General features: G+C 36.8%; 1 protein-coding gene across 2 annotated transcripts in view; it reads right to left on the bottom strand.

Moving 5' to 3' along the window:
• The window catches only part of LOC128991138 (mucin-2), a 91,794-nt gene that overhangs the window by 21,779 nt on the left and 48,010 nt on the right, over window positions 1–22,005 (bottom strand). For both annotated transcript variants that reach the window (XM_054413899.1, XM_054413900.1), the window contains exons 2-5: window positions 6,101–6,293; window positions 5,473–5,740; window positions 4,823–4,969; window positions 3,964–4,028 (exon numbers count right to left, since the gene is read on the bottom strand). In XM_054413899.1, the coding sequence (XP_054269874.1) occupies window positions 3,964–4,028; window positions 4,823–4,969; window positions 5,473–5,740; window positions 6,101–6,293 (673 nt within the window). The remainder of the gene's footprint in view (window positions 1–3,963; window positions 4,029–4,822; window positions 4,970–5,472; window positions 5,741–6,100; window positions 6,294–22,005) is intronic.

Genomic DNA, 22,005 nt, shown 5'->3' with positions numbered 1-22,005 from the left:
TCTTGGACAAAAAACCACTTAACTTAGCAGTTTTTGTTCCAGAAGGAGCATTACCATTATGTTTTATATTAACATGACTGTTATATTCATCCTCTGAACTGTATAAACTAGGTGCAGATACCACATCTGATGGTCTGCTATTTGTGTACCTCAGTTGGTTATTTGAACCTCTGATTTGCTGAGGCGCTTCTGTTATATATCTAGATTGATTCAATTTCGGTTTTGACTTAGTTCTGTGCACGCTTTTTGTAGTAAGCGTTGGCCTTGAAGATGCTTGTTCAACATTAGAGCCATACTGATAAGGAACCTCACCTGAATCTTGATCCTGTTTATACTGTGATTTTTTATGACTATTTAAACTATTCACTCTATCTTCTGATTGTGGGTGATATTGTGTTGGTGGGTGTTTACTCGACAGTCTTGAGTCTTCAGATAAACCATCAAAAAATGTATCAAAGTCAAAATCAGGGTCTGAAAATGGGTTAGTGTCATCTTTATATTTTTTATTTGGCTCCTCGAAGAATTCTTTAGGTGGACGAGGAAAATCAGGCGATTCAAAGTCTATCGATGGATCATTTTCTTCTTCAGTGGAAGAATGATGTTTTGTTCCTCCATTTCTTTCTTCGTCTTCTTGAACTTCCTCTTCTTTTGAATCATCTTTCTCATCAGTCTGGCTCGATTCTTTTTGTGAACTTTCTTTAGAATCTGACTCTCCACCATGACGAATGTTCTTTTTGTTACTTTTGTTGGTGTTTGAACCAGTATTGAGTTTATTCTTTGTGTTGCGCTTCTCACTGTTAGGTTTGCTGGGTCTTTGCTGGTTATCTTCATCATCTTTATCATGTTCATATTTTGTAGGAGGAGCAAGTAGAGATTCTTCACTGTGACTCGCAGATGGGCTCAAATTCAAAGATGGTTTGGCACTAGGTTTTCTATGTTCGGTAAAAGTATCATTCTTTACGAAACCTTGATGCTTTCCCTGACTATTATTAGAATTGTTTGAGATTTGTGTTTGATTTACAAAAGAACTAGCTGTTTGTTGAGTGTGATCCTTACTCCCAGCATTGGGCAAAGCAAACAAGTTGGGAATTATAGGTGACGTGTTATTCGATGATAAAACAATTACATGATGAACTGTCGCATTAAACGGAAAGTTGTTTCTTGGCAAAGTTTCGAGATTGAAAAAAGCATAGTTGTCCGGCTGATTTACCGGCAAGTACGGGTTGGTTGTAGGTTGACTTGCGGCAAGATTCGGTCTATCTACACTGCTAGGAGTTATGAGAAGTTCAGGTGAAGGTTTTGGTAGTTTCACACCTTTCCCAACAACTGGGACAAACTCATCATGTTCTTTTATGGGAAATCTAAAAGGTCTGGAGAATTGTGTGATGGGTGCATGTAGCCTCGGAGGTATGTTCTGTTTGTTGAAGTATTGGCCATTGTCCTGACCGTAGTGGTGTAAGGGAGGAGGCCAAGAGGGTGCGGGAGGAGGGAAGGCGTGGGCGAAGGGGGAGGTGGCCGCCCAACCGAGGTTCGTTGAGGCGCTCGGATGATAACTCCGGGTATCTCCTGGGAAGCTTAAATTACAACACAATTCATTACTGTTTGTCTAAATGTAAAATATTGTTTGAAATGATTTATAAAATTACTGAAGTCTTCTGTTTGAGAAAACATTGTAAGACTCATCTTTATTTAATAATAATAGTTGGGGACATTTAATAAAAATAAAATCCTATATTGGTTTTAAAATATAACAAAAAAAATTAAACTTTGATAACAATAAATCATAAATACCCACAGAGCCAGACTAAGTAAGTTTATTGATTTGGTAAGTTGAGTTTTATGGTACTGGTAGTGCACGTTTTACTAAATGATTTATTAATTTACTTTTGGTTCTAGCCTACAAACCATCACTTTTTATCAAATGATATTTTAAAATAGCTAAAACATCCTTAGGGCGAAGAAAAGTTAAGTTTTTTTTTTATTTTGAAAGTAACATTTACATACATAAAACATAAGAACATGACATATTGACATGAAGAAAATATATTATAAATTTTACTTAATCACACACACAAGAATTAATCAGGATCTAGGTAACAACAATGAAATGTAAGAAAGGTAGGAAAGAGAAATAAAAAGGTTAACAAGTATAATAAATGGTAAGAAGGCATAGGTTCAATGTCAAACTGGGCAACATTCACTTACACCAAATAAAGAACATTCTTAAAGATAGTGTCGGAAAGAGTTGTATTTTTTACTAATTTCAATTATATTATAGCCATCACAAAGAGGAGCTTTTAGTTAAAGCACGAGAGAAGTACAGTATGTTGTGGTTCACTTTGACAAATTATTTCTTACTATTGGAATTTACCTTTTAATTTTCCAGTTTCTAGAAGATTTCTCTAATAAAACCTAACCTTCTTTACCATCAAAGTGTTTGATAGTAGTGATATTGACACAGTTAGTGTTTGAGAGTAATGATATTGACACAGTTAGTGTTACTGATATTGGCTGTTGTACCGATGGTAGTTAGTTTTTATTTGAAATAACAAAACAATATTATTTAATCATTGGCTAGAAAGATTAAGAAAGAGTGACCAGCAGTTTAGAAGTTTTAGTTTTGTAGGGTTGGTAGTGGTTAGTGATAACTAGGTTCAACTTTGTCAGTTTTAAGTTCACTGGAAATATGGTCATCTAAGTTGTGGTTGCTGTAGAAAATTGTAAGTAGTTTTAATATTGTTTAGTAATAAGATTTTAGCTGATTTATTGTATATAGCTTTGTAGAAATCACTTTTGGAAAAAGATGAAAAGGAATGAATAGTTTTCAAATCAATTTTAATGCATTTCACAAGGAAAGAAAACAAGTAAAGTTTATACAGACCTGTTGAGTTTTGTTCTAGGAGAAGCACATTTTCACAAGAAGTTGTAAAGATCTTAAATCTACTTTTAATTATTAGAATTTATAGAGAATAGTTTTTATTGGGTTTGTGTGATGTTTTCAGACAGAAATCAACCACTTCTTGGTACTACCACTTCTTGTTCACCTTCTTACGATTGGTCCAGTAGCTTTTGCACCACTTCTAGTTTGCATGGTATCTGCTAGTGCCTGTTCTGACCATTAAACCAGTGTCTCTGTTTAAAGTAAGATCTTTCCACTATTTTATTATTTAGTATAATTTTTGGAAGTAACAACTGGATATTTAATTTCATTTGGAAAGTGTATTTTGAGAAATTTGACATCCGTAAAATAAATGCATCTTTGGCCTACTTTGTCTTTTAATTTATCTCACTTCTACTACCAGCTTAAATTAGATTCATCCTAAATTAAAGTATACTACCTAATTGGCTACAAGGTAGGGGTATACTGTTTACCTGAACTTCACTTGTCGCTTTGTCCGATGGATCGCTCGAGAGGATGAGTGTCGCTTAGTCACTGAGTCAGTTCTGTTTATAGTCAGTCAAAACAGTAACCAGTGAATCAACAAGTCATAACACATAATGATGTGGTTTGTCGCAAACAATCGAGATTACAGTATTTAAACTTTTTTAGTCTTTTTTAGTCTTTTTTTGCCTTGTTAGATATACCCTTTGCACTCAATTACTTTGGTTCAGATATAATCATGCATGAAATTATAGTTAAATGTAAAACTACTATCATGCAAAACTATCTGATCAAATAGATTGGGTACAATAGATCTTCAAGAATAAATATCCAGCAAAGCCAAAATTTACTGAAATAGTATATTGATCAATAAGCAAATAAACAAAGCCTGAAAATATAACTTGCAAAAGTTACATCCCTTCTTCCTTTTATTCGCTTTTTTAAACAATCATAGGTATATTTTCTAAATTTTTTTGACTAGCAATAACTTTTGTAATTTTTTAAAAAAGTACCATAATTATATCCAAGCTATAGCATTTAATGGAGCAATAAAGTTTCAGTCGTAATTTATCGTAACTTACGTGTACTGCTGCTGTGTGCCGAAAGATATGACGGACAGTTTCTCTCTACCATTGGATGGTGTGATCTGCAAAAGACAGTCAATTCTTGAGTTAGTAAAAATTTACGTAGAATATAAGGCAATAAAATATTGAACTAGTAGGTTGGTAGTAGGACTACGTTAACACGATTTCCTTAGATTCGTTTAAAGATCGCCATGGAGATTATAAAAAACTGTCAAAACTGTCAGATAGGCCTGAGTGCGTTTTGACTCCCCAGAGTGTAAGATTAGTGATTCAGGGGAGGGGTATTAGTGGAAGGGGGTGTAGTGGGCAGGATGTAACGGAGACCGGGTACAGTTTCTTAACTAGGCTACCCTAATATCGATTGAAAATTAATATAAATTTGATTAGTAAACCTTCATTCAATTTGTTCATAATCAGCAAGTTTGGTTAGGTTATAACAGTGTCATTTTATTCTTAAAATAAATTCTGCTCATCCCCCCGGTCAATCTTTCCACTCCCATACGCGCCGCACCGTGGAACCGGTCACTGATACCAGGCCGGCACTCGCCCCGCCAAGCCTCAGGCTGTAAAATGACCCTCCTCAAAGTGTTAAGGCAAACGGCACTCGGCCCTGCACTCATTAAAAGTGCAACGATCAAGGACAGCTGGCTGCAGTTTGAACCATCCTAAAGCCATACAAACTTTCCTCAGAACTAAACCAGCGGCCTCATAATTATTTTGTGAGCTACTCCAGTTGTATTATTCATCTGCAATGCAGTTCATTCATTGTAAACAAGAACTGAGACCCCTTGACAATATGATTGCAGAGTTATATCGTTGCTTTATCTCACAACGTGTCTTTTTCTAGTCACTTTACCTGGATAGCGTTTGAGTGTCTGCTAAGACCGTCTCTGTCCCTCGCCACCTGGCCCAGGGTAGCCGGCTGGCCTCGGTACACTCTCTGTTGTCTGTCGCTCTCAACTTCTTCTGCCGGCCCAAGCTCCTCCTCGGCGTATAGGTGATGCTGGAACATACACAACAGTAATGGGAGATCTTAGGCATTAGCTGAGCACTCAGAAGGCAATTGTTTGAAGCAATTTGTAGCATTTGAGAGCTTTCAGCCTAACAAAACATTCATCAAACTAAAACGTAGGCATCTACAATAATTAGAATCTTGGTCTGGGGAGATGATGGAATTCGCAAAAATGCTGAGTGACATTCCAGATGCGTTGCAGAAATCCATCTTCGGGTTAGTCTAAAATTCAATTGCTGAATTGAACTGAGTTCAATTGTGGACTGCCCTAAAGATTGGATTACTGAAAAATACCCGAAATAACCAAGATTTTTTCAAATTCAATGCAGTTGTCTTCCGAAGACCATAATTGTAAGATATTCATCAAATTTGATTCGTAAGTCTGTTTTAAAAGAAGTAATGTAAAATCACTTGTATCAATTGTATAACATCTTGATACAAAAGACTGAATCAATGCGACAATTTTAAAATTCAGTAGCAAGAATGAAACATACTTTGGGGATGGCTTCCTCACGCTGGAGTGGTCTTTGTGGCACATACTGTTGTTGCTGCTGCTGCTGTTGTTGTTGTTGCTGCTGCTGTTGTTGTTGCTGCTGCTGCTGATGTTGATGCTGCTGCTGCTGTGGTTGTCTAGTCTGTTGCTGCTGCGGCCGCTGTCTAGGTTGAGGCTCTTGTGACCTGGCGGTGCTCACTACCTGAACATCAGGGGCCCCGCTGCTACAGCCCACATTGCGGGGCCAGTCACACGTCTGGAGCTCGTGGCTGTGACACATGAATCACATCACGTTGTGTCTTTTAACTTTAAAAATATACTTATGAGGATATATAGGGTGAAAGTCATTGTCCTGTCATTCTAATTTTTTTTTTAGTTACAAGGCCAAGGTACCAAACTTTCAGCGGGGCTGAGATCATTGGCTCAATCCAACTACGAATTTTTATTCTAAAGTTCCAGCTTTAACATGGCAATAGGATATCCAATTCTATTGACTCAAATATTCTAGTTCCTAAATACGATTCTCTACTTTTCTTGCTTCACTGGACCAATCGTATTGTCCCACAGTCATCATTACAATTATAGTTATTCATCATCATTCCATGGCAGCCAAGTCAAGGTTAACTCACCTGTACATAAGTCCGCCAGTGCATGACTCTAGCAGTGCACCGCCGAACACACACACGTAGTACTGGGTACAGTCGGCGGGGTGGGGGTAGTACCCGAACTCTTCTGGGCAGTCAAAGTCCACCACCTGAGATGCTGAAGCTCCTGCGCTTGAGCTGGACACACTGCTGCGGCGTTGTTGGCTGAGTCCACCATCTGGAACACGAAGAAACTGTTAGATGAACATTGGAGTTAAATTGTGTAGCAAGACTACCTGAGTCTGGTCTCGATGAAATACTGGAAGTTGTTTCCAAGGTCTAGAATGAAAATGGGTGATAAAAGAGGAGGAACTTTTAATTGGCAGGGCAAGGAAAAGTATAAACAAGAAGTCCAAAAACACATAGTGGCCTTAAGAAAACCACATAGACCCATAAAATGCCAAAACCCTCCATAGCGATCTGCTTAGCATATTTTATTTGCCCTCTAAAAAGGAAATAAAAAAATACAAACTCAGTAACAAAAGTCTCTTCACGTTCAGTGAAAAGTTACAGGTTGGTCAAACAAAACATAAAACACTGAATGTAAAGGCTATGCATCATTTCATATTAAGGTGTATTATTTTATCCTTCTATAGTAGAGATGGATAAAGTTTTGAGCGTAAGACATTCTGATTACTGATTAGAAACAGTTGTGTTCGTAAAAGCTTTATAGAATATTCGGAGCATTTATTTATTTATTTTTGGAACATTCGGAGGGTATAGGAGCATTTATTTAAAGCTGAGATAAACCGAATAATAAAATTTATTCACCTTTTTCACAAGGTACAGTTTCAGTTTTACTACCACATTCAAAATGAACTCAAGGAATTCGTTCGGCACAAAACTGACAAAAACTTTGGGTAGGAAATATTTTGCAACGCCAGAGATCAGTTCAAGAGTCAATACAGGTTTGGTTGGACCTCAAGGTGGACGAGTTCTAGTTTGTGGTTAATTATAATACCAGCAGAAGACTGTCAGTGGCCAATCCTGAGTAAACCTGCTGCAGATGAGCTTCAGCTTGATATAAATAATCCTGGGTTATAACCCCAGGAATTATCAATAAGTTGCAAGTAATGACAAACTAAAGGAAAGCTGGTCCTTTTGTTTGTCAGAAACGAGATTTTGTGACTTTTTATTGTGTGTATCATGGTCATTTGCGATTTTTTTGTTTTTGTAAGGTAATGGTCCAAATCTTTGTCTTTTCACCATCTAACGTTCATATGTTAGATAGTAGATAGTATTATTAATTAGCCCAATCACAATTGATAAATTATCCCCTTGCCCAGACAATATTTTTTAGAGAAAAGAGGGGTGCGAACAGCTAAATTTTGATCAACGTTGAATTTCCAATTAATCCATTGGCATTGCTTTAGACCTAATTTATGGTGGCGTTTACTGAATATTCCCTATTGTTGACTTATGATTTATGATGATTTAAGTCTCCAGAAATGGTTTTTGTCATTTTTTCAAAGCAAACTAAACCTAAACAATTTTACCCTGGCAGAGAAATTTTGACATTGGTTGGGTTCTTCTTAGTTGAAAAGACATAGGTCTCCAAATGTGTGAGTAAACTTATATCTTTATAAGTACATAAGATTTCAATTGATACTAAAAAAACTAGTATAGATGAAAGTCTTATATTTTTAAAAGATGCAAGTAAAAGTAAGTTAAAGTTTCCCTTTTTTGCAACAGCATAAAACTACATGAGTACCTTGTCATGGCAGTTTCCAAGCAGACATTTAAACCACAAATTAACTACCGTACACAACTAGAAGAGGCTTTATAACGGCAACTCTGTACTAAACAAGCTTGATTTACGTCTAAATTGATTGTAAAATAGCCAAGTCATTGTAGCTAATAGTGCATTGCAGGCTACGTTATACGATTCCAACAGACGACAGTTATAAGTTATAACTGACATTTTCAGCTAGGAGGATGCTTTGAACATTCAATTATATTTTATCTTAACACGCCTATTTAAGGAATCTGGTTAAATTAAAGTGGACTCAGAAATCGCCCTGAGATCTTTTTGTTGTTTATTTACGGCTTTTCATAAATATGTTTGGTAGACGTAAACTTTTATACTAGTAAATTCAGAGTGTATAGGCCTATAGTTAGTTAATAAAGAACATTGATTTACCAAACAAGATAGCTGGATCCATACTACGTTAAATGAAGTTAGTTTAACGTTATGGTAATGTATAGGGATAGCGTACGGACATCGCGTAGATGTACAATAAATGTGGGTTCAATATTGTTAAGTGCTTGTGAATTGTTGCAAATAAATATTACTTATCTTTAAGGTTTTAAATTGACTTGTTTGAACCGAGTTCAAGTAAAAATATGTATTACTCCACCGATACAATTACAGTTTTAAATTACTAAGATGTTTAATTTAGTCAGTCTAAGATAATTGTCAATAAGATAATTGGGTTTATTTTTAGTGAGATATTCAAAGAAAAATTAAAATAAATAAATAACATGCATTTATAAATCAGGAATATTTTCTTCAACAAAATCAGCGGATTAATTTGGAGTTACAAAAAATTTACTGCTGCTATTGACTTTAGCTAGTATTTTTTTTCTTCCAACTACTTAGTACTGCTGGTTTCTACTGGTACTGGTGGTGGTGGTGGTGGTGGACTACTGGTCGCTTAAGGGTGCGTTCTACCCCTGCGGTTTCATGTGAAAGCAATGGTCAGCCTATAATAAATAAATGTCTCCAATATATTACACCCTATCCCGACACAACTCCACAATTACCTCCCAACTTTTCTCCAGAACCACTAACATGTGCGATCTACGACGCCACACCTTAATCCACAACAGTGTTTCCAAAGGCTACATTTAACATAGAATCAAAGTTAGGATGCCATTTTAAAGAGGATTAAACGTTGGTTAGTCTATGATTAAACTATCTAAAACATGGGGTGGCTGCAATATCGTGCACTATCGTGCCAAAAGCCTGAAAATATTTTAAACGTAGACGAAAAGTTACAATTTTAAACTGCTGTAACTTATTATAGAATCGTTACTTCAAAATTCTGAAACCAGGATCGCATAGGTTGTTTCTTGTTCTTTAAAACCCCATTTATTGTTTTTCACTAGCATGTGTAGCTAGCTTATATATAGGTAGCTTACAAAGGCAGTTGCCGTGGATCTCTGCAACTAGCAAATTTGAATCCGTAACGTACCGAACGCAACATCGTACTAAGAAATCTGAGCTGAGGTAGAGCGCAACCTTAAACCTCATTTAAACCTACATTTTTCAAGACACATTTTTTGCTGCGGTATGACAACAAATTTACTGTACTAGGCTATGCCAAGTCCACAAAAACCTTAAACCTTAACCACAAAAATCCTAGTGCTACAAAAACCACAAAGGTGCAAGAAGAGACACTTGGAGTGCTATTGTAGATTAGAAGAACCCGACGTGTTCTAAAACATATAAATTTTATTACCCACAAATTGTTACTCTACACATAATCAGAAGATAACTTAACTTTTAACTGATGCTATTATTAACTACTAATACAGATTTAGGAGAACTTCCTGCCAATGGACCCAGGAAGGTAGTTACAGTTAGGTCGAGTTACAGTTCATGTCACCCAGAGCTAAGAGAAGGGTGGGCGTGGTGCGGCTGTAGGTTTACCTTCACTGATACTTATCCCTGTGTGACCGACTCTCACTCATACACTATTTCAGTTACTTAGATACTCGTAAGAAAAAAAATGTTGCCCTTTATGCACCCTAACAACGATGGAAATCTTTTGAAATTAATAAAATATCAGGTTCACACGTCCATCGTGTGAAACTGAATCTGTCATGGCACTTTTGCCAAAAGGTGATCGCGGGACCAAATTTTGTTGTTGAATAGAATATTCTTCCACAATATTCTTAGAAAAATCGTGAACCAATAGATCTTACGGGTGTTTGACCTATAATCGCTAAAATGTCATTATGCCTAATAGTTTTTACTGTCTCATCGGGTGACTCTTTCGTCTAGACTATTTATGAAATACCCAATCAAGGCAAGCTGTGCCCAGCTTTGAGCAAACAAAAAGCTATTGACTTTTGTTAAGCCAGTTTACTTTCCGCACGGAAGTGCAAGCGATAAAGAGTGTATTGTGAGTTTCCAAATTTCTGCACGGAAAACACAATGGTTGTTTGTGTATCTAGTGTGCAAAGACACTTTGCGCTCGTTACACATTATATTTTTCCTACAGTTACTATAAACTTTGATAAACCATAGAAATAATTAGTCTTTCAAACACTAAACAACACGTTTTAGGTTAGGTCAAATGGGAAAAACTGGAACTACTTGATACTTGATACTTGAAAGTCTCCCACTTGAAGCACTGATGCGCCGTGGTCTTCAGTTTGTTGATGGCCTAATCATTGAAAATCTTCCATAGAGTAGTAAGGCCTCTGGAGAAGGAAGTCTTTTAATTTGGTTTTCAGGACTTTTTCATCTTCTATACTTCTTAGTTCTATTGGAACTTTGTTGAAAAATTTAACACACATGAATATTGGTCAATTTTTAGCTAGGCTAGATGACACCAACGATGTTAAAACTATATGCTATATAACGCTATATATAAAACTATAATGCTATATAAAACTCTATAACGATGGTGAGTTGTTTATATCGTTGGATGACACTGAATGAACGAGCTGATCGTAGTCGTAGTATCTTTAAGTGTTGACAACTTATTTTCAAGCGTACACGGATACGTGCCTAATAAAAACACACTGTTTTGTATTTTTTGGTTAGAATACTGGAGTGCGGCAAAAATGAGTGCAGCAAAAGTAATTAAATGCAGCAATTAGCTACTTTGCGTGCTCTAATCCGTACAAGAAAGCCCGCTTTGTCAGGTAACTATAGGACAACAATTTTCTACCATTCTCGTGACATTTACCCCTGAAATTATACCAAATTCTTCCTTAAGTAATCTGTTACATCATACTGAAAAATCCTCCCAACTGCAAGAATTCTGTTTCAGTTTCCTCCTAGGCTACATTTAGCATCAATACAACCATTCGAAGCTACATCGATCAGAGATCGGTACGTGTTGTCCATTGTTGGATGTGACCTTGGCGGGTAAATCAGACCTCCTGCCAGGCCGGGAGGAAGGACCGCCAAAGGTCAGCGACAGTGGAGGTCGTAGTGCGGGGGAGATGACCAGAGGGCGGTACAGCAGTCCAAGACGCTCTATATAGGGAGACCCCGTCTGTATCTCGTAATCTGATTGTCTATGCCGATTGCGGAGCGAAATGTTCATAAAACCCTCTTTATTATCTTCCCACACGGTGGATTAAGGTGTGGCGTCGTAGATCGCACATGTGGCTCTGGAGAAAAGTTGGGAGTTAATTGTGAACTTGTGTCGGATAGGGTGTAATATCTTGGAGACATTGATTTTTTTTCGACTGTAATGCTTTTAATATGACAAGATAATTTGTGTTTTTCCTTTGAGTGGTTTACAGCATGATTCACTACTAATGTACATCGTACATTTGTCATACGCAAAACAGTTTAGGAGCTTTAATAGATTTTCTTTCTACCATCAACTTTTGAATACAAAGTATCCCATCTTTAAGTCTATGGGACCGGCTGTAGCATTAAAAAGCCATTTACAAAGTGTGCTCTTATCGAAATGATTTTTCTCTCTTCGTTTTGGTTACTACTGTGATAGTTGATGCGACGTTAAAGTTTATTTTACAAATTTCCCTTTTATTTTTACTTAGTTTGGAAGTTATCGTATTCAACAAAATCAGTCCTGTCCTTTGCTTATTTAAACTACGTTAGTTTTATTCTATAACTTGTATTGCTGCATTTACTTACTTTTGCCACTCGAGTGGTGCGCGACCACGACTGCTCTAGTCCACTTTTAAGGCAAGGGATCTCCCACATCGTTCTATTTTACTTACTATTGTGTTTTGGATTCACAACCCACACCATCGAGCATCTATTTACCCTTTCTAATATATTTAAACATTTAAACCACCTATTCAAACTCAAGACTCATAACATATTATAAAAGTTCAATGGTTAAAAAAAACCTCGAATAAAATATAAGATACAGTTATAGTCAACAATTTAGAAAATACATCACACTATTGCACTATCTGCTTGCGTGCGACATCACCGTTTGGACATCTTCGACGCCAAGCCTGGTTGCTATATTTTTTGCTCAATCCCTCACATTAAAAGGACAATGTCTTAAGTTTCCAAACAGCAATTAACAGAGCAATAGAGGCAATTAAGATAGGAAATAACGCGATTCTTCCTTAAACTATCGATATATCGGATAACTATTATAAGTTTAGGAACTCTTAGAGATAAAAGTCACAATGATTAGAAATATTTTCTGTAGACAATTATTGTGGATAGACAATAGTTCTGTGGACAGTCGTGAACAGAAACTAAATCACAATTAATTTAAGACCATTCAGAAATATGTTTGGACAAATTCAACTCAGTTATGGATTTTCCCTTTGCTAGAAGTTAAAGTTTACGAAAGAGAGCAAACTACCAAGAAATCAGATTTTTTTATTCTAAAATAATAACAAATAATATGAGCTTTCTTCTCTCACTGGCTCACTGAATTCCTAGATTTCATTCACTTGCCTGGAATGTGAGCTTCTGCTCATCATAACCACGATGAAGAATCTTGCACTTGAACATTTCTGCGACATTTTTCTCCTGTTTTCACCGTGACACAGATTCTTCTTCAGATGAAGGTTAAATATTATATTTGTCCACTCTAGTAGTTTTCACATTTACTATCATAATTCAGTTTTTCACTAAGGAAAATTCAATTGTAAAATCAGTATTGAAAGCAATGCACTCCCAATAAATGTTTTTTTGTAAAAAAATGGCTACAGCTGGTCTTTATAAATGTGATGTCTACTTCAGTATCCAAAAGGCAGTATTACAAATGACGCCAACGCTTGGTTACTGACTAAGATCAGCTGATTCTTTGCCAAGATCACAAGTCACGTTGCCAAAATAGGATTGCAAAGAAGGCACAAGAGGACCGAAAGGTCAGATGTGTTTAGTGATTGGGAGTTCCGTGGGAATATGAGTGATAGATCGTTATTATAAACAATCTTTCAGGTTCTTAAGTTTGAAATAACACTAACGAGAGGTCGTCCAGTGGTCGAAACTCGACCAAAAATATGTAATGTACTCACTTATCTATTTTCACCCCACACTGTAAATAAAACATGTGATTGGAGTTTCCTCCATTTGTTTTGATTTTCTGTTTATATTTCGTTGTTATTTCGTAACCAGCATAGCAACGCATAAGATCCATGTTAATTTTTTCAAATTTTTAAACTCATTTTTTGTGCTTATCTTTGAGCCTATTTAAATTTATAAAGGGATTCTGCACACCTACAGGAAAATAGCTTTCCAACGGTATGCGTAGAATTTCCCTACGATGCACACGAGCTGAGAAAAAAGGTTTTAAAGAAACATGCTTGCCTATTAATATATAGATAGATAAAGAGATAAACATTGATTTGTACTTGTAATTGTTTTGTTAAATTATATTTATGGACATTCAGGAAAAGTCTGATTCTTCTCCTGTGTGGATCACTTGCTAAAAGCCCGATGTTAAAAGGAAAACGAGCTGAGTTTGAAATCAAGAAAACGTACAATATACATTTCCGTTGACACAAACCGTCGACCTTCGGATTTCTTGGTTTGACTTCTATAACCACTCTGGTGCCCAGTTATACAACACCTAAAGACTTTTCCCATGACCGCGCAGCCCTTGACAATTCAACATCCTTTTTATTTACTCAACTCATTTAACCTCAAGGTCTGCGGTTACTATGCTGAACCAGAGAAGTGGATTAGTGTAACACCTGTTGTATCTCAGCCTTGGGCAAGGCCGAGTTACGAGGTACATTGTTGTTACATAGTCACCGCTGCAACGCATAAGACCAGTGTGTAGTATGTGGCTCTAGGGTAATTGATTAGGCTTTGTCATGCGAACTTACTGTTGTCGAGGAAGTTATTAAAAGTGGCCCTGAGGTCTATGTAGGTTAATACGTTGTTTGAGGAGGTCCATTGAGAAAAAAATCGGTTGACGCTATGGATGAAGGGAGGGTCTAAACAAAACAAATAGGTACGAACCTTTTTTGAATGATGAAATTCATTTGTGTTTTTAAGCTGCTATAGTAAATGAAGAATAGGATTTACAGAATTTAAGTGATTCAGTGAGTCAGATAACAACTTTGCAATTCTGACACACCAGGTTGTGTATTTGGAGACGAATATGAGTTTTGAAAAGATAAGACAAGCTTTGAGAAAAAAGCCTAACAACTAAGGACAGTTGGGTCCAGTTTTAAGCACTTAAACAGCTACTCTTCTTAGGATTAACCATGCTATTGTTAGGTGAGGTTTCTGCTATTCAACTACATCCACACGAAGAACTCTTCACTCAAGGTTGAGCGATGATGAATTATCCATCCAGCAACAGATGAAATAACAGACTTCGTTCTATTGGGCGCTTAAATGAGTCCGAGACAAAAAAACTATTTTAACCAGGCTGCCATTATACCTCTGTGCCTATTATGTCGCAATAATACCTATATCCTTGAGCCGAGTGGGAGAATACAGTGACATCGTACGCGTGACACATACGCACGTCGCGTATAATGGAGTGACGGCCGTAGCGAAGCGTATTTACACGCATCCTTTTCGACTTTGACCCCATAAAAAGCTCGATTGGGACTGTTGTTGGACAATTTGCCAAGTCATAGCGTGGGAGATGCGTCGATTACGTGAGCAAAGATGATGACATAGGTTTTGTGGTGTTGTAAAAAAGTTCTGGAGATTTGTGAGTTCGTTGGCATCGTGATATTTACGCATAGAAAATCTTATTCAATTAACTTGTGACTGAACAAATAATTCTAGGATGTTTGAACTTTACACAACTCTTTCAAAATTGACCTTACCAACGGCGGATTCCAGGATATATCCCGAAGACAACCTTTACACTGATGGGTAATCATGAACGCCTAGAAATGCAGCTTCTTTTGAGGACCAATAGCTTCTTCGCATTACGAAATGGTTACAAACATTAACCTATTGAACAATGGACCATCGTTCTGGCAACCTTTTACTGCTACTGCTTCGTGGATCGTGAAACTGAGAGAAACCTCACAGCGTCAACGTGTAAAACCAACTCAAGAAACAGATCTCGCTAACAACCTTGTTAGAATTAGTCCAATGACGCAACTGTCTGGACCGCCACCCGTTACCACAGTGTCACAACTGCTACCGCTCCAGCTCCACGCGCGGAGCGGTTCTTATGTAACGTGTTAATTGGTGTTGCGGCCAGTGGACCGCATTTTACTGTTACACTTGCCTTAAACATCTGGCGAATCGGCTAACGAGGATATTTCAAGTTGGTTGATTGTCACGTTCCCAATATTTTTCTTACAATTCTTTAAATATATTTGGATAAAAATGATGCTAAACACGGCCGTGCCATGCAACACATATTAACAATATTTTGGATATTTACTTGGAAATTATATAGGCCTACTAGCTTTGAATTTGGAAATTAGTAAACGTCCCATTTGTCTGTTAAAGCTGTAACCATTTTCAGAGGACATATGAACGTATTGGAGTTTACCAATGGTCAGAGAGCACTGATGTTAATTGATTTATCTGTTTTACAAAGACTATTTAAGTTAACCAAAATGAAAAGATGACTTTCCGTAAACTTAGCATCTTTTAGAACACATAATTAGTTTTAGTGCAAAAAAAATCTATAAAAGAGAAAATCCAACTTATACAGCAGTGCACTCATTCAACCATGGTTTAATTGAATAGAACGTGGGCTACATCTTCTGCACATAGAAGCGACCGCGAACCTTCAGTATCCTAAACTGAATTATAATAGGTTAACTGCTATTGAGGGGAGTTGATTTACATTGCCAATTGAAGGTGTTGCTCGGAGGGCGCCGAGTGGCATTTCACTTCGGCATTATAGAGGCATTAACGCCAGCGGCGTGTTGTAATATTTTAGAGCACTTGAGATAAAGTTCAAGGATGCCATTGAGTGTGTGGAGATTAACGTGTGCAGGATTTCCTGGTTGCTTTTGCCACCTTTTGCAGTAGTGTATATATGTGCTGGAGTATATGCAGTCTGCGTGCATTTCCTAAAGAATAGTGCTGGTCTTCCACCAATGATTATGATGTTTTTGTACTATCGCCGAACCACAGTAAACGTAAATGTGATTATATGGTAATTTCACAGATTAGTCATAGATTTGTGTACAAGTCTGATTATGCTTTTTTTTTGTGTACCAATTTCTTCTCCCTCGTATAAGTAAACAAAACATACTAATCTTCCGATAATTTGTATACTAATCACACTGGTCTTCCTTCATATTTCTACGATTTACCTTGATATTTCTTGTGCAGCATGGAATGTTGAATGTGGACTTACATGGAATGTTGCGTGTGCATACCACTCTTGATCTTAATCTTTGATATGCTTGTGTGCCAATCGCACTGATCTTCTACATATAGAAGATTCTTTATATGGCGTAGGAATAAGAAACGCTGCAATGTTATCTGCTCTTGTGGATTTTAAAGTAAGTTGTGGTATCGGTTTTGTATAGACTTATTTATAACTTTATACGGATTTTTGAAAGTATTCAACAGATCCTTGATACGATTTTGTTTTCTTTAAGTGGATCCTCTTTAAGATTGTGAACAAATCTTTAAAATGTTATGTAGGCCTACTGATGTACAAATCTCGCAGATATCCTATGTATACACAGATCCTATCTTTCTCTCTGTGTGTTGTGTATCAGCTTTCTTCCTGCGCCTTCTTCGCATCTCCGGTTCTCCAGTCCCGAGAACAGTTTCGCTCTCGACGGTTCAATGAAAGTGGTTTAACACCTCATCTGCCGCCCGATAAATTGGGAGAGATACAAGAGATAACGAGTGTAAGCCCGTGTTGCTTTCTTCTGGTGATACAGGTCCTGTTGTACTTTCATTCTTAAACTGTGACACACTTATTGAACTCGTATTATATATCGTTGTGACTTATTTGAGACATGAAATATCAACAATCATCCACACTCTGGATTTCTTCATTTTCTCTTCTGGGCCCCATTTTTACGATGCTGACACACCCAGGGTGAAGATGAGTGGAGGATGAGTGTGGAACGAATAAGCTCTTTCACTGACTTAGATTGGCGTTTCTTTGGACAGGACCATTTATTAAAATCCTAGAGATCGAGGACAGCTTGGTCCACTTTTGAACAATCAAAAGGTCCTTTTCTCAGTATCGAACCGGCAACCTTCTGATTCCCAGTCCAGTCCTATTTTCTCCCAGATACCCAGTTATATGCTCGTTGTGCCTTTAGCTTCCAGTCAAAAACGAGTATGAATAAATTGATATGCGTTATAGGAGCTTCAAATTTACAACGCTCTGCTTTGGAGGGATATTCTTTAATTGTTTTCCTTGCAGAAATTATTCGTCATTTGATAGTTACACAATAGTCACGGAATTGAAATTAAAAATTGAAATAGTCAAACAAAACCTTATGTAAAAAGTCAAATTGTGCAGAATTGAAACAACAACCAAGTTTCAAACAAAATTCCGCCAATACTCAAATCTATAAAAAAAATCCACCTTTACTGCGTCGTTAAGTTATTACTTCTCATTGGTTCATATTTTTTTGGAAAGTCCCACCGAATCGTTTGCGCAAGAGACGGTGATATGATAATTTACATGAGGAAACACTTTGTAACGCGGCGCCTCTAACACACAATTACTCAATAGATTCACGATCCTGACATTTTCAACAAGTCTGTACTCTCTATAATTCTCTGTACAATAGTCGTAATTAGCCTCGACCCAGACGTTCGTCGTTAGTCTTTCATCGTCCGTCGTTTGTCGTTAGTTCATCGTTCGCGGTCCACCGTTCAACATCACGTTCGCCTCTTTGTGAAGATTAACAATGTTCATTTAACGATCGTGCCATTTCAGTTTGCAAATGCTTTAACCGAACCGATACAGTGTGAATAACCCACGAGGTGTGAACCGATAACCAATTGGATGCATTACTATGTGCTATACCTTAAATTTGTCAGCCTCCCAAGTGACTATGATACGGCACTTTGCTTTGAGAGGGTAGTGGTATGGGATTTGGTTAAGTGAAATAACATGCAATAATGAGACTTAAAATTATAATGTAAATACTCATAATAATGTAGGGGTTTACTTACACTTAGGTCATGTTTCATAAGCTATGAATCCATAGTCTTTAGTTTAGAATAATTATTAATTATCAACGACATTAGTACTTCTGGATTTAATTACAATTTAATGCATTTATATGTTGTGATATTGAAGACAACACGAGTTAATTAAAAGCAAAAATATGTTAAATTCGTGTTACACGACGTGAAATGCGTTTCATGTTACATAAAAATGTGTTTGCCCGATTTGAATTCGTATTTGAAAACTTTCTTTACCTCCAAAAACAAGGGTTGTTTACAATCCAGCAACTCCTACTCAAACTGTCTTCCAATTCTCGAATCATAATTAAATAGTCCAACATCTTTGATATGCTATAAAAGCAAACTCTACGATAGAAAATCGTGTTTGATCAAATAAATTTTGCAATATATATAGTGTAGGCCTGTAGCATATGTAGGTGAAGGCCGCGCGAAGGAGAGAGTTGTCCAAACACCTGACTTGACCAACACTTTCTTGTAATTTCACTCCAAATGTTCGTCTCAGGATTCACTTTCGATGACCCACTCCGCAGATATAGACGAACAAGTTGCAGGCGGATCTGGACAATGGTATCCAACATGGGATTGTGCCGAATATACGTAGATACAGACGTGTAAGCCAAAGGCGGGTCTTGACAATACTATCCAATATGAGATTCTTTCAAATATACGTCAATATGTACGGTCATCTCGAAGCCAGATCTTGACAATGGTTTCCAACACGAGATCGTGCCAAATATAGGTAGTAATAGTCGGTCACTTGATGGAAGATCTGGACAATGGTATCCAACATGGGATTGTGCCGAATATACGTAGATACAGACGTGTAAGCCAAAGGCGGGTCTTGACAATACTATCCAATATGAGATTCTTCCAAGTATACGTTTGGACGGTCATATCAAAAACAAATCTTGACAATGATATCCAACATGAGATCGTGTCAAATATACGTAGATACATGTAGTAACAATAGAGATCGATGATACAGACGCGCAAGCCATAGTGGATCAGTCAATGGTATCCAATATGAGATTCTTCCAAGTATACGTCGATATGAACGGTCATCTCGAAGCCAGATCTTGACAATGGTATCCAACATGATATTGTGTCAAATATACGTAGATACATGTAGTAACAATAGAGATCGATGATACAGACGCGCAAGCCAAAGGTGGATCAGACAATGGTATCCAATATGAGATTCTTCCAAGTATACGTCGATATGAACGGTCATCTCGAAGCCAGATCTTAAATTAATTTGAGGATGGTTCTTGTCAATAGTATGTAACATGAGATTGATCCAAGTAAACACATAATATGTAAATGTGCAGCTTGAAGGTGGATCTTTATGATGGTATCCAACATGACATTGTGCTAAGTATACCCAGTGGTACACGGTCTATATGCATAACAGAATTTTAAATCTTGAATGAATTCCTTACTATTTGGAACATGGAATATTGGCACGCCTTGAAAAGAAACCAATTTCGATTTTTGCTTCTTGCAATGTTTCAAGTGGGGAGAAATTCAATTTCCATTATGTTAAAGTTGGACACGAATAATGGTTAGCCGTTTTACACAAACATAGATAATATGGAGTGGAAATCAGACCAAATACTTCGTAAATTAACTAAGAAAATCTCTACCGTACGTTGTCAGTGCCTGGCTCTACTTTTATCCAGAAATCGTTTTACTATCGAATCCAATTTGCAATATCGTAAATCTAGGAAATTCCGAAACTTTCTTTAATGTAATTAAACAATCAACCGTTTTAGTAGACCATTTACCACGGATTTAAATCGGTGCTTTTACGATTCCGGTGGTCTCTACGTTCACTGCCTGCTTTGTTCTGGTTGGCATTTGAGCATTTGGCGCCAGAGATGTGTCTGGTCCATGACTCGAAAATGCGAAAATTATTACGTCCAGAGCCATTGCGCCCACGGCTACATGTGTGGGTTTGTGTGGGATGAGCACAACCGTTACTGTCGGCCGGGACGACGACCCTGTGACGTCACTTGGCCAAAACAACCAGGAAATGTACTTTAAACACTGTAAAAAAGTACCGTTCCACCTTTGAGCTTAGAAGAAGAACAATCTCTGGTAGAGAGTTTTCATGTAGATCTTTTGCGAGAAGTGTTGTACTATAATGCGTTCGTGTAGTTATTTTTTTTTTTCAAATTAAAAAGTTTAGCCATAGACCAATTAGATAAATCTCACTGGAGAAAATGAAATTGGTGAACTATTTGTGAAGATGCTTACATTCCACGTTAGCATAATTTGAATTTAGTCACGTTTAGATAATCATAATAAACAGTGAATATTCTGTTCAGTAAATATTGTATTTTTAGCTTATACTTATCTACCGATGATGTTCCTCTCTCAAAACTCACCTGCGAACAAAATAAAACTCATTAGGATAAAACAAACATTAAATTTGAGGGAGTTATTGTATCTGTACAGTTGTTTGTTTATTTAGCTTATACACGTAACCTTTATACAAAATCTAAAGTTTAAATATTCATTCAGCTTTAAAATTTTAACAATTTTGTGAAGGCCTACTGTAGGCCTATTGTTTCATATGTAGTGGAATTTGATTTTAATTCGATCTTAAAGAACCCTGCATTTTAACTAACGCTCCCACCCCTACTTGTTGATTAGTTTAACCTGTTAATATCCTAAAGATAAACAAATAAAAAAAAAACAACCTGAAATATTTGTTAAATAAAACACTCCCCTAAAAAACTTTATAATATAGGTTTATTTCACTTTCAAGAGAGTTTCCTGACATCACACAACTCTGGCACCCATTTCAAACTTTGTAAATGCCAAACAACTGACACGAAACTGTTCTAAATATGGTCGGGGCTTAAGAAATTAAATTTCCCTGACTTGGCAAAACTAAACCGGTAGTGTCCCTAATCGTCAAAAACATATTCAAGTTTTAAGGTACTATTTGCTCGTAGAAGTAGGCCTATAAGACTAAGGAAGTATAAAGTTCCTGTTAGCCTTGGCCACGCCTATTGGTCACTCTGTTACATTCTTATGTTGATGTTGGATCGGAATTTGACGGCCAGTGGACACTTGCCAGGAGTTTGGCGATGTCAATGAGCTCTGCGTCCTGTTAATTAGCTGCGTTGATTTCACGAGTAAAATATGCAAATAAGGAAATAAGGTGGGCCATGCAGACGATGTAATAAAAGAAATCCTTAATGTTAAATATATTTCTAATTTTATTGTCGATCACCCTGTACCTTGACGAAAGAGTTTATCACTCGATAATATCTAAAGAAAAATCTCAGAACGATCTGGCAATTTATTAAACACAGCACGTCGGTTTTGTGTTCTGTTATTACAAGAATAATAATATAAGATGAAATAAAATAATACATTTATACTGTATTTTTTTCAATAAACCGTAATCTGAAGTGAGTATCAACGCCAAACGTTTGAGTCATATTCATGTAACATGAAAATAGTCATCCTTTACATGTTCAATACATAACGTTCAATACATTTAATGTGAATAACCATATAAAACCAACTATAAAACAACAACCGATTCAACAGAAAGTAAATAAGTAAATACACTATCAAACCCACTATCAAAACGACAAAA

The sequence above is a fragment of the Macrosteles quadrilineatus genome, unplaced genomic scaffold (genome assembly GCF_028750875.1).
Source record: "Macrosteles quadrilineatus isolate MER2022 unplaced genomic scaffold, UCM_ALF_1.0 Scaffold_3__2_contigs__length_128488019, whole genome shotgun sequence".
Taxonomy (NCBI): domain Eukaryota; kingdom Metazoa; phylum Arthropoda; class Insecta; order Hemiptera; family Cicadellidae; genus Macrosteles; species Macrosteles quadrilineatus.
This window is presented reverse-complemented; position numbering and strand designations above follow the sequence as displayed.